General features: G+C 35.8%; 5 protein-coding genes across 7 annotated transcripts in view; 3 read left to right on the top strand and 2 right to left on the bottom strand.

Annotated features, from left to right (window-relative positions):
- The first annotated feature begins 1,840 nt into the window (after positions 1-1,840).
- On the top strand, positions 1,841-5,930 carry LOC129246012 (uncharacterized). Its single transcript, XM_054884505.1, has 5 exons — positions 1,841-1,912; positions 2,002-2,209; positions 2,296-2,786; positions 5,098-5,467; positions 5,543-5,930. The coding sequence occupies exons 2-5, from the start codon at positions 2,014-2,016 to the stop codon at positions 5,737-5,739; spliced, it is 1,254 nt and encodes a 417-aa protein (XP_054740480.1). The 5' UTR covers positions 1,841-1,912; positions 2,002-2,013; the 3' UTR covers positions 5,740-5,930.
- Positions 5,931-6,612: 682 nt separating this feature from the next.
- LOC129246014 (synaptosomal-associated protein 29) lies at positions 6,613-8,086 on the bottom strand. The gene is made up of 2 exons (XM_054884507.1): positions 7,632-8,086; positions 6,613-7,551 (listed from the first exon to the last, which is right to left on the bottom strand). Exons 1-2 carry the CDS (start codon positions 7,879-7,881, stop codon positions 6,950-6,952), a joined length of 852 nt encoding a protein of 283 aa, XP_054740482.1. The 5' UTR covers positions 7,882-8,086; the 3' UTR covers positions 6,613-6,949.
- LOC129246011 (USP6 N-terminal-like protein) overlaps positions 7,465-13,531 on the bottom strand; it is a 36,866-nt gene continuing 30,799 nt past the window's right edge. For 2 of the 3 annotated variants that reach the window (XM_054884502.1, XM_054884500.1), the window contains exon 8: positions 7,469-7,551. The gene's annotated coding sequence lies outside the window, so the exon portion shown is untranslated. Of the gene's footprint in view, positions 7,552-13,531 lie in introns of all 3 variants that reach the window. The other variant, XM_054884501.1, reaches the window with a different exon arrangement.
- LOC129246010 (WD repeat and HMG-box DNA-binding protein 1) lies at positions 8,124-11,250 on the top strand. The gene is made up of 2 exons (XM_054884497.1): positions 8,124-8,170; positions 8,233-11,250. The coding sequence occupies exon 2, from the start codon at positions 8,355-8,357 to the stop codon at positions 11,142-11,144; it is 2,790 nt and encodes a 929-aa protein (XP_054740472.1). The 5' UTR covers positions 8,124-8,170; positions 8,233-8,354; the 3' UTR covers positions 11,145-11,250.
- LOC129246013 (arginine-hydroxylase NDUFAF5, mitochondrial) lies at positions 11,483-13,245 on the top strand. Its single transcript, XM_054884506.1, has 5 exons — positions 11,483-11,757; positions 11,817-12,072; positions 12,134-12,358; positions 12,422-12,634; positions 12,720-13,245. The coding sequence occupies exons 1-5, from the start codon at positions 11,573-11,575 to the stop codon at positions 12,873-12,875; spliced, it is 1,035 nt and encodes a 344-aa protein (XP_054740481.1). The 5' UTR covers positions 11,483-11,572; the 3' UTR covers positions 12,876-13,245.

Genomic DNA, 13,531 nt, shown 5'->3' on the forward strand with positions numbered 1-13,531 from the left:
AGCGTCCACCAAACACAAAAGATATCTTCAATGCTTCCGATTTGTATTTCGGAAACTGCAGCAACGTTGGCTGAAGCCTAGAGGCAGAAGTACATACCTCTATATCATCCCATTCCTTTTTAATATATGACTTCAAATGAACTTTATACATATTTTTTTAAATATAAACATACATTCCCCATATTAATCACTATTTATATTTAAATTTAGAACTTCGACCCAATTGGAAAATTTTTATTCGCGTTTATTTTTACGTTGCGATCAGCTGTTTTTTTCATTTGCAAATTCTTACAAGTAAAAGTCTATCCAGCAAAAACTTGCAACTTCTCCTCAAAATAAAATGGAATTTTGCTTTCTCATTTTCCCCTACTTTGTAAGGGTTTTGGATACATGAACACCAAAACTTGATAGTTTGCAACAATTGTTACAAATTATTTGCTTCATGAACAGACCAATTATTAGGTTTTAAGTCATTATTTAAATTAAAAAGGGGTTGTCTGTAAAGTCGGTTTACTGACGATAGTTAAACGTGACAACGTCATAAGAAAATATTGATGGAATGGTTGCAATTTTCAAAACAAAATTTTAATTTTATTTGTTTGATAGATATTTTGTATGGATATAGAGGAGGAGGTAAAAGGAATTGCAATGGAATAGGTCAAGTTACATTTACACAAACGTGAAAATTGACGAAACATTTATCAAATTCATGAAAGATATCTTCAATTTCGATTGTGCATCAGACGTTAATAAGTCAACAACACTAAGAGGCACCATCATCGATTTGCCTTTTTCAAGACACTTTACACTCGAAACACTCCCTTTCATTTCCTACTTTTTCTATCATCGTCCTATTCTTAACAGAGAAATGGTTCATTACCATGCACACAGGAAGAAGGCATATGCAAATACAAGTATGTGAATTTATATACCTACATATGCGCATATCAAACATGTTAAATTCCAATTAGAATTAGCAATTGATGCAATTGGTTTATATTCTCTAATTCATCAAACAATTAGAATGAGTTCAACTAATTCCCATTAGATAATTGAAATTTTTATTCCAATGGTAAAACTAATTGCAATTAGTTGCCATTAGCAAAAAAAATTGGTTTACCTTTACAATTAGAAATCTAATTGACTTCTGCTAATGCAATTAGATATTTAATTAGCTCGAATTAGAATTAACTAATTGAATATCTAATTGCATTAGCAGAAGTCAATTAGATTTCTAATTGTAAAGGTAAACCAATTTTTTTTGCCAATGGCAACTAATTGCAATTAGTTTTACCATTGGAATAAAAATTTGAATTATCTAATGGGAATTAGTTGAACTAATTCTAATTGTTTAATGAATTAGAGAATTTCACAAAAGAAGGCTAATTAGCAATCATTAGCATTATCTAATCATTATTTAACATCTATGGCGCATATACATACATATATACGCTCACTTAAGTAGGAGAGAGCAAGTTGTCGAACGTTGCCGTTCGTTTGCTTTGTTTGCTTTGTCGTTCGTTCCGCGCTTTCGCTTGCAGTTCATTCAAGGTAACACTAATGAGCAAGGTAACGACAAATGAGCAACGTAACGACACATTTTTTCGTGCGTGCAGCCGGCTAAATCGAATTATAAGACGTTATCCCGTCAAAAACAAAATTTTAAATATATGAATTCCGTATGTTTGTATTTTTGAATAAATTAGGATTCATTGCAATGAAAAGCTAGCAAAATCTGCTAAAGCCACTAATGCTGTTTTGTCAAAAGTGCACAGACACATGTGTATATGTATGTATGCGTATTGCTATATTAATACTAAATAACACTTTGTTGAAGTGCATTGATAATTTGCGATCGCTGAGTGACGATAGCGGAGGCTATGGATGACTGTGTGACTAATGCATGTTCGAAGTAAGTTTTAGATAATTTGATTGAAAAGAAGTGCATTCTGAGTTAGTACCTGCAGTTATTGCAAATCAATTAATTTCGTTCTTTTGTAGTAAAAAAAAAATATGTCTACTGTTACTAAAAATGACCAACACTCAGTGGTGCCCACATGGGTGCAAGCGAAACTCTTCGAGAGTGTGCTCAAGAAGGAAGTGGACGATTACAAGCAAATAAAAGAGTTCAAAGTTTCCCCAGCTTGTGCGCCGGGCGAGAATTACTCAACAGTAATGTTGAGAATTGAAATAACCGTAGAAAAGCAGGGTATGCATACACCTACACACACATAAATTTAGCTTCAGAATTGTGTTTATTTCGAGTATACAAACTTTAATTTTAACCCCATGCAGACGGCGCATCGAAGGCGTTGTCTTTTATGCTTAAAGTGCCCCATAATCATGAGTTCATGAAGGAAATGCGTAAAAAGTTTAATGTATTTGAAGTTGAAGATTTCATGTATCGTCAAGTTATGCCAGAATTGGAGCAACTGTATATCGATAATGGGCTCGCTGTGAAATTCAGTCCCAGAAGTTATCAATTGCCAACAAACCACGATTACATAATGTTGGAGGATTTGCGTGTGCGTAATTTCAAAAATGTTAATCGTCTTGCGGGCCTCGATAGGGTGCATGTAAAAGCAGTTCTGTTAACATTGGCGCAATATCATGCGGCCAGCGCTAAGCGTATTGCTTGTCAAGGAAATTATCCGAGCAAATACATCAGCGGTTTCTTGACCGAATTGCATCGTCCTATGTTGGAAGGTATATACAGGGATACATGTGCAGTGTGGTTGGAGTGCGTCGCTGAATATAAGGGTCACGAGACTTATATAGAAGATGTGGTATGTATGGTGAGATTTAATTAATTGTGAAGTGATTTGATAAGGAATATTTGAATTGAGTGACTTGAAAAGAAAGGTATCACTTTTGCTTCAGAAAAAAGAAAGATGTTAAGGAGAGATAAAAGGCGAAGTTAAATGGGTTTTGAAAAATGGTTGTGCATTATTTAATTGGAAACGCTCATTTCAGGTCGCTTTTGAACTTTTTAATTATTTATATAAAAATGTGATTTCTAATTGGATCTAAACAGTTATACTTTAAATTTGGGTCCATTTGCCAAGATGGGAACAGTTTAATAATTAACATAAAGATAAGCTTTAAGTACCTAAATTCCAGATGAAAACTGTTCTATAGTAAAAAACATTGAGAAAAGAAAAGGCCTATGCCAACATGTCAACAAAAACAGTTGTATTAGGTAGGAACAGTGGTATACTTATTCCCCTATTTCCCCCCTTGGATCCGCCCCTGATAAATTGCAGATGAAAACTGTTCAATAGTAAAAAAAAAATTGAGAAAAGCTGCAGTTTATGCCAACATGTCGGCAAAAAAGAAGTATTAGGTGGGTGCAGTGGTATACTCACTGCCAAATTGTTGCAACAGCATGATAATTGTTCAATTTAGCTCCAAACAGTTATGCTTTCAATTTTGGGCACATTTGCCAGGGTGGGAACAGTTTAGTTATTTACGTAAAGATGTGTTAGAGGCTTTGAGTACATGAATTCCAGAAAAAAACCATTTTATATTTTAAGAAAAGCAACAGTCTACGCCAACATGTCGGCAAAAAGGCAGTATTAGGTGGGAACAGTGGTATACTCACTGTCAAATTGCTGTACCAGCATGATAATTGTTTAATTTAGCTCCAAACAGTTATGTTTTCAATTTTGAACACATTTGCCAGGATGGGAACAGTTAAGTTATTTACATAAAGATGTGAAATAAGCTTTGAGTACATAAATTCCAGATGAAAAAGTGGTATTAGATGGGAACAGTTGTATAATTTATGTTAAAATGTTGCACTAGAGTGAAAATTCTTTAATTTAGCTACAAAAAATTATATTTTCGAATTTGAACACATTAAGCAAGGTGAGAGCAGCTTGCTTTTGCTATATTACATGAACAATAAATCAAAGTCACTTTGCGCGCTTGTACTCCAGATGGGAACATTTTAATAGTTAAAGAATATGTAGTGGAAATTAAAAGCGGCTACAACAAACTAAGTAGCGTGGAAACAGTTAAAGTGCTGCAAACAATAAAGACGTTGAAGAGACATTTACTTGTCTTAGAACAATAACATTTGGTTTAAACTGTTCAATTGCATGAATTCAGTTGCATTAAAAAAGGAATAGTAATAATTTTTAGGTAAATTTTTTTAATACAATTATTATAGAGTGCATGATCAGTTTCTCTCCACAGATGTTTTGAGTTATTTAACTGATTTGAAAAATACATATGGCTAACAAAAAAAAAACTATACAGTTTTGCCTTGAGATTAGTTTATTTAACGAGGTATGATTTGACATTAAAAGACTTTATTTCATTCGGTTCAGCAAATATTTACTAATCATTAACGAGTGTTGATGTCATCATTATTTGTTGGCCGGACAAGGAAACTGTTCTCAGATAAATATTGCTGACCTTCTATGATATAAATATGTGGGAATAGTTGTACTTCAAAAGAAATGCCGCACTTTTGAGAAAGATACTTCTAATTTCATGCCATAGATCAGGTTTTTTTATTTAGGAAGTATTTATTAAAATTAAATGAATAATTGGCGCGTACACTTCTGTTAGAAGTTTGGCCGATAAAAATAAGCTAATTATTCCCTTTAACTTAAAAACGCACTTAAAATATTTTTGCATGTAAAAGTATATTTAATATCGTAGGCCTCAGCAGAGAAGCAGTTTGATTTGCTCTATTTTTATATTTAAATTTTAATTCTGGCCCAACGCCAACAGAATTTAACAGATAGAATAGGCACCTTCATCATTTCAGGGGATTCAATTATTAGTCATTTATATGCATATACAAGGCGACAAAAAAATTAATCATCGAATTTTGAATAACTTTTTTACTAAATACAAAAATGAGTTTGAGTGATGTAAATATTTATTCTGACTTGGCTGTTTGTATACTGCAACTGTCTAGTTCACAAGTGTCAAATATGATTGACATATGACGCCATTTGCGAAAATTATAACTCTTCAGGTAGGGTGATTAATTTTGCGCCAAATTGTATATGTAAATCTTCTAAGCATTTCCTGCGACGGAAAAGAAGCATTTTAAACTAATCACGTCCTTGCCGCCTTTCTTAGAAAAATTATCACAATGTTGTCGTCGGTGAGTTTTTCAAACTAACTAATGTCGATGACAGCGAGTTTAACGTGCTAAATCATGGGGACTGCTGCATCACTAATATTATGTTTCAATATGACGAGGCGGGCAAACTATGTGAAACCTATTTGGTGGACAATCAACTTCCACTATATGGCACACCAGCTTTTGATCTAATCTATTTTATATTCTCTTCGGCGCAAAAAGAAATTAAAATACAATACTTCGATGATTTTATTAAATTTTATCATGACAAATTAATTGAACATTTGAAGTTATTGAAGTACCCAAAAACGCTGCCAACTCTGAAGGAGATACATATGGCGCTGATAAAGTACGGCGGTTGTGTAGGTAAGAGCGGCATCAAATTACTTTTTTCTGTGAATATTTTTTTTTTTTACTTACCTATTACCGTTGAATTTTCAGGTTATACTTCCGTAGTCAACGTAATGGGTGCTGTCTTATTGCCGCCCAGCGATGATGCACACTATTCGAAATTCGTGGCTGCTGGAGATGAAGCTCACCGCTTTAGAAAGCTAATGTACTTGAATGAAAAATTTCGAAAAAATGCAGAAGAATTGCTGCCTTGGCTGCACAATCGTGGCGCTTTGGAGTTGAACTGATCAGAAAAGCAATCAAAGTTATGAAAATAAGGAATATTGACACTTTTTCTGGTTTGGTTTCTTTAATATCATAACAAAATAATTTTCTGTACACAATGAAACAATTAAAAAATCTTGATAATTAAATTTGTAAATATTAAGGGGACTAAAAATACAGTATTCTTTCAAAATGCATTAAGATTATAAATATATGTATGTATTAAAAAAAAACCTTTTCTTTAATAAAAATTAGAATTTGCTTGCAAAAGTAAGACAAAACCGTTAAAAAGTTTATAAATTTATTTTGTATTAAATCGGTTGCTGATTCTCCAAATAAAACACCCTCAAACACCGGTTTAGTTATAGAGATACAGTTTACGCTAAACTTACGCCCCTCAATTGTCATCTAACACTTGCCGATATGCTATGAAAATACAATTATTTTTAAGTGCATATGTATGTACATACATACATATATAATTTGTTTTGCTACAACAGTAACAGCGATGATTCATCACGAGCGCAGATAAGCCATTTACAAAAGGAAAGGAACTGTGGAATTTTCAAGCGAAATTTTTAAACACGAATTGCTTTGTACTTATCTTTACCTCTCGTTAGACATAAGAAAAGCTTATCAATTTTATTTGTTTCCTCTTATTTATTATTATTATCTTATTACTTCATTATTATAAAAACGTTTACCATTTATTTCGTGTTGATTATGTGATATATACACATATTTTATGCAATTTATATTTTAATAAAGCGCTAACGCTGCAGTTACTTTCAAATCAAAGCCATTTGATTCCATAAACATAATGTGTTGTATACGCAGCTAAAGATATGTTGAATAAGATTTTTTGTTTTACATTCCGTTTAATTCGAATGCCGAAATTTTCAAATTTCGTAATTCATTTTATTAAAACATTTTGCACAATCTATAAATTTTTAAAGAGACTATAAAATCCATTATACAACGGGGAATGCTTAAAAGAAAAAAGTTGAACAGGAACTCAGTACAAAATTTTAGGTATCTATGTGTATGTATGTATCGATTAAACTATAATTTTACTCATTTACAGCAAAATATACTTAAAAAACTAGAATATGCGTGAGTTAAATATATAATGTATGCGTCTATTACGTAAATATAAATTTTATTAACAAAAAATTTACTATATTCGCTTAGCATAATTAGCTGTTCATCCATATTAACGCTCCTTGCCGTCGCTCACTTTTTACCTAGCAATTTGTACATTTCCTTATTTTGCTTATTCATTTTCAGATCAACATCTTCGACCTTATAATTCATGTTGTCCAGCAATTCGTTTTGCGATTCGATTTCACCACCCAAATCAGTAGCCAGGCATTTCAAGCGCGACAAATTATCGCACATTTCCTCTAAATTTGCTTCCAATTGCGTTTCGAACGGATTATTGCGCCGCTGTGCTTGTACCTGTTCTCGTTGTTTATATGCAGTGGAATCATCGCGAATGCGACTGATTGGATGATTGTCGTAGCGTTCCGTAGGAGACATAACTCTTGGTGATATGCTATTATTGGCGGCATTTTCTTGCGAATGTTGTTGTTGCGTCGACTGAGCATCACAACCCTGCTCGCTAGGTGAACGTGACGGTGGCACGTCTCGATTACCAGATAAATAATTCTTTAGTCCACCAAATACGCTTTTTAACCCATTTAAATGACGTTGACTGAAGCGTAATGTTGAATTGATTTCGTCCAACTGTCGTGATGTATTCTCTAACTGTTCGCGTTGTTTGGCCAATTCAACTGCGGTCGCTTTACCAACGTCTTCCGTTTCATATAGCAAGCCTATTCAAATAGAGAAATTTATAAGATTTTATACAACTTCATCACCGTAAATTATGAATGTTAATGTGTTTGTTTTTAACCTAAACTACGTTGCGTAGACTCCAGCGAGCGTGCTTCAATCTCCCTGCGCCTCTCGGCATAAATCTGTTGTGGCTCATCGAATGGGTTGGTGCTATGCCCACCCACGGCGCCACCAACTCCACTGCCACGTCCAGATAAACTGGTATTTGTTCGCGAGTTATTCAAAAAAATATCATCATCGACATCTTCTAGGTCAGCGGAATTTAGATCAAAATGATTATGCACTGGCTGCAAATAATTATTTGCCATGACTTCCTGCTTCGTGTGTTTTTCCGATGCTGCTATCAACTTTGTTCCTTTATTCACAAAAAATTTTTGATCGCCTATGTTTTAAATTGCTTACACTTGAGTTTCTTGCAATATTACTTTAGGTAAATGAAAGTTATCTTAAATTTTGTAAAATTGGTACACAAAAAATTACAAGATAATTTTTGCTCTTTCTTTTCTACACAATGAAAATTTCTTTATACTATTCCCCCTCTTTTAACAAGAAAACTGCACAGCTGATTCACGTTGCCGGACTGTGAGAATTTTGAAGGTAGTCCGCCACTACAACTCTGTGTTATGTTTTCGCAATTATTTGTTTTCATTCTATTTCAGATGGCAGCTGTATAGGTGTGCATCTGCTTGACCAACACTTATTTGGCGCCAAACATTTCATTTGTGATACAATTTTACACAATCGTCAAATACAATTTATATTTCGTGTTTATATTTAAATAATGGCCTATGATCGTAGTTCGATGCGTTATGCGCACACCGATGGATTCACCAGCGTTACTTTCACCGATGACGATGAATTCATAATTACTTGCGGCTCTGACGGGGACATCCGCATGTGGCGTGGCATAGACGACGATGATCCCAGCTCCACTTGCCTTGGTGAGTTCGTTGTGTGTATTGCACATAACAACAAACGTCTACTGGCTTCCACCGACAGAAATACTGTACAAGCATATACATATCCTGAGCTGGACAGTGATGGTACTTTAATGCGCTTTACTGCACCAGTGACTTGCCTTCGTATGCATACAAAATATATAGCTGCTGGTTCAGATGATACAAATATTAAAGTGTTAAAAAGTGATGACAGTAAAAGCGAATTGCATTTACAAGGGCACAGTGGTCCAGTGCTAGGGCTGGATATTTGCCACAAAGGTGAATTGCTCGCTTCCATAGCAGGGGATGGTCATTTGAAAATTTGGAACCTAGATCAGGGAGGAGCAGAAGTGAAAAGTGTCAGTGGCTTGCCGAAGACAAATAGCTTTGAGAATGCCGAATATTTCGGAACACCTTGCTTCGAGCCACAAAACAGCAAAGCATTGGCTTATGTTCAAGGGAAAGAGGTTTATGTACTGAACACAGACACATGGGAAGTGAAATTTACACTATCCGACGACCGTATCAAAGGAGATTATACATGCTGTCGCTTTTCGAAAGATGGGCAATATCTTGCAGCAGGTACTACAAAAGGCGAAATAAGTGTTTTTGATTTTCTGCGCAAGCAATCTTTGAAGACGGAACCTCCCGCAAGCGAATGTCAATCCATCACTTGCATAACTTGGAATGCAGCAGGCAATGAATTGGCCTATTGTGATGTAACTGGTCAGTTAGGTACGCTATTTCGTACGAAAGGCACAAATGGAGGGGTATTTGCAGATGGTGAATCGGAGGAAGTTGATTTCGGGGACATTCAATTCAATGATGATAACGACGATTTGGTCAGCGGCAGTGGTTTGGGCGCAGATGAAGAAAATCGTGAAGATTGCGATGACGATGATGGCATTTCAATTGAACGTCTAAAAAACCAAGTGATGCGCAAGGCAGATGGTTACGCTGATGGCCTGGAAGAAGACACACGAGACTCTTTACCCAAATCTGTGAATAGCGATATTGAGACCCAAGCATTAGTAAAAACGTTTAAGCAACAACCTGCTTTCCAACCTGGCTCCACACCATCTAACCTGGAACATCGTTATCTTGTATGGAACGACGTGGGCATTGTAACCGCTCACACAGAAGGAGCGGATGGTTCATTAGACGTGGAATTTCACGATGCCAGCATACATCATTCACTGCATATTCCGAACTACAGCAACCACAACATGGCTAGTTTAAGTACTAGTGTTCTGGCATTGTCAGCGGAAAACGCAACAAAGTTGGTTTGCATTGCACTGGCTGCATCCGGCAATAAGGAATGGTCAGTCACATTTCCGGATTGTGAAAGTACCGAGGCGCTGGTCGCTACGAACAAATTGGTTGGGGTTGTAACTAGCATGCAATTTTTGCGTCTATTCACCGTAATGGGCACACAGCGTGAAATCATTTCTATACCCGGACCAGTATTGGCAGTTGCTGGCCATGAAGACCGTATAATAGTGGTTTATCACAGCGCACCGCCTGGCACCTTTCAACAGCATTTGTCCGCTATGCTTATACAAACGGCGGGAATGCAGTTACGCACGCAGCACCTTTCAGTAGCTTTAACACCAGAGCGGCGTCTAACATGGTTAGGTTTTTCGGATTGCGGCTCACCAGTATTTGCTGACTCAATGGGTTTGTTGCAGTTGTACAGTCTTAAGAGTCAATGTTGGTATCCAATCTGCGACACTTTAAAACAAAGTCAAAGTGTATCGAACAATTACTTCGTTATTGCTGTGTCTGAACGTACCCAAATTATACAAGCGGTTTTGTGTCGTGGCAGCTCATATCCAATGACAAATCCGCGACCAATGACACAGGAATTGAATATGCAGTTGCCCATATGTGATGCCGAAGTGGAAAAATCTGAATTGGAGGATACTTTGGTACGTACTTCTATTATGTCCGTGGACAATGCGGAGAAGACCATCAAAGAAACAGCAATTAAGCTTTTCGCATTAGCCTGCCGTAGTGAAATTGAAATGCGCGCCAAAGAACTTATTGAAACTATAGCCTGTCCCGAATTACTGCTGTTGGCTGTGAAATACGCTACAAAGTTGGGTCGTATTCATCTTTCCGATCGTTTGTCAGAGCTAATGCCCCAACTCGAGGAGCAAAATCAACGAGAACGACAGGAGTTGCACGAATTTCAGCAACACCACAACATCACAGCATCGCCCGTCATGCATTCACAAAGTTCCAGTTTGGGTAACAACTCGGCAAGTGGCTTCCGAATTGCGCCAAAGGCCATGGAATTAACACATGCGAGACGTGCTTCACTGAAACGTTTTGCTCTATCTAATTCCCCGGCTACTTTTGGCAAAAAATCTGCAACAATGAATACGGCTGAGCAGCCATCATCTCCAACACCGACAACTACAATTTCCGGGGCAATTGAATCGCAAGAGAATATTCCTGACCAAAATACAGAAACATTAGACGTCAGTAATGGAGAACTAAAAGAAGTCACGCGTACTCCGCTTAACGCGGTGAATCCATTCGCGGCCAAACGCAAGCACTCGGAAGTAGATTCAACGAATAAAGGCGGTGTTTTAATTAATGGAGGCAAGCTGAAGATTGTTAAAAAATAATTAAGTTAAATACTAATACTTTGAAATCATATAGTTTGTAGCATTTTAAGTATAGTATTGTTTTTTGTGTTTTAAATATATTGACTTTGTACTCATATTCAGACAATCTTGATTTTTTTTAATATCACTAATCTCCAAATAAGTGCACTCATATGTTATTTTGGAAAAAAGATGTAATAAAAAACGAATTTCGGATAAAAGTTGAACTTTTTGCTATCTTTGAAAACAACGGATCCCGGCCTGTCTGCCGCGCAGAGTTTTCCATTTCGCTTAGGTTTAGTTGGCAACGCTATGCCTACAATACAAAACAGCTGTTGATTACAAGACAAGCAGCAAGCAGCTGTTAGTAACATTGAGTTATTCACCGGTCACATATTTTATCATTACATGATTTTTTACTTCGTATTTGTGTAAATTTATAAGATAAAATGTTAACGAATATTCGCCAATTAAGTACAAAACAACTGCTGCAATTCTTTAAAGTCAGTTGGCGTGATAACTCAAAATCAGTTAGTCGATACAACTCATCACTCAATTACAGCACGCAACCAGTCTACCAAAACATTTTCGATAGAAATGCAAAGCGTTTGCAAAAAGAACGTGCAGCGCGAAAGTGAGTTTGTCATAAAATTTTATAAAACAATAAAGTGTTGTCACTTATCATCATCACAGCCCCGACGTAGAGCTTTATGACTACCTGAAGGAAGAGATTGGTTTCCGACTAGCGGACCGCATCATCGATATAAAGCGTGAATTCGCAAATGCAGCAGATATTGGCTGCAGTCGTGGATTTCTCTCCAAACACATTATGGCTGAGAGTGTACAACATCTAACGCTGTGCGACACTAGCCCCACAATGCTAGCACAAGCACAGGGTACGCCGGGTTTGAAATTGACCAAGTTAGAGCTGGATGAGGAAAATTTGGATGTAATGTTGTAAAGAAATGTTTAAAATTTCCATAAATAATTATTTAAATATTTTCTTGTAGTTTCCTGAAAACTCGCTGGATTTGGTGATATCCAGTTTGAGTTTGCATTGGGTTAATGATTTGCCGGGTTGCTTTTCAAAAGTAATGCGTAGCTTAAAACCTGATGGCGTGTTTATAGCATCACTATTTGGCGGTGATACGTTGTATGAGCTACGTTCATCGCTGCAATTGGCCGAAATAGAACGCAAAGGTGGACTGGCACCGCATATTTCGCCCTTCACACAGGTACTTGAGGTGTCAAATTAGACTTATCAACATATTAGCTTTGGATTTGTTTCACTTACACAGATTAGAGACGTAGGTGCATTGCTAAACCGTGCTGGCTTTACTATGCTAACCATCGATACGGACGAAATAGTAGTGGGATTTCCAAGCATGTTTGAACTTATGTGGGATTTAAAGGGTATGGCAGAGAATAATGCAGCTTTCAATAGGCCAGCGCATATTAGTCGCGAGACTATGTTGGCAGCAAGCGCTATTTATAAGGAATTATATGCTAAGGTACATACACTTCATTTCTTTTTTTTTATAAAATCATAAACCCACACATATGTATGTAACTACAACTTTAATGTATGGCTTTAAGGATGATGGCGTGTCAGCTACATTTCAAATAATTTATTTTGTCGGTTGGAAGCCGGGCCCAAATCAACCGAAACCCTTGGAAAGAGGAACTGGTGAAGTTTCCTTAAAGGATTTGGGCAAAATCGTCGAGACAGGTGGACCAAAGAAAACGTCATAAGTCGAAAGTAGCGCAGTTCAATGATGTTGAAAAAAACAAGTGCTTGTAAAAATTTCAACACAGTTGTAATAGGCTTAAACATTTAAATATATATTTTAAAGAAAATTTGTTGGCTTTTGTATTATAGCAAATGCTGTCTTTATTATTGACTTTAGAAATAATAGTCTTTAACTGTATTTGTAACTAAACACTATAATATATTTGTATACGTGTGTTTGTATGCGTATGCATACAAAGTGCAGCAGTTTTTGTTATACAAAGTGTTGATTTCACAGTTCCAAATTTGCTTTTGAAAAAATAAACATTAGCGAGTATCACTTTGGTTTAAATATGTTTCTTGTTTTTTAGATGACAATTGAAAAAATAAAATATATACATATTTGATCAATTGTTGCACGCTGTAAGCATTCATTTAGCACACTTAGTTACTAAAACATAAATAGTTAGAGAGATATAATAATGAAATAAAATTAAAAGAAGATGAAAAACTAAAATACTAAAAAAAGTGAGTCCTTTATATTGAATCACTTCAGTGCATCGGAGAAATATTCTCAAGAAATTATTTTCTAACAAACATATGTATACTTATTACATTTTTCAATTCAATTTTGCCCGGTATCATTAAATGACTAATATTTGCTTTATACACATTGATT

The sequence above is a fragment of the Anastrepha obliqua genome, chromosome 4 (assembly GCF_027943255.1).
Source record: "Anastrepha obliqua isolate idAnaObli1 chromosome 4, idAnaObli1_1.0, whole genome shotgun sequence".
Classification (NCBI taxonomy): Eukaryota; Metazoa; Arthropoda; class Insecta; order Diptera; family Tephritidae; genus Anastrepha; species Anastrepha obliqua.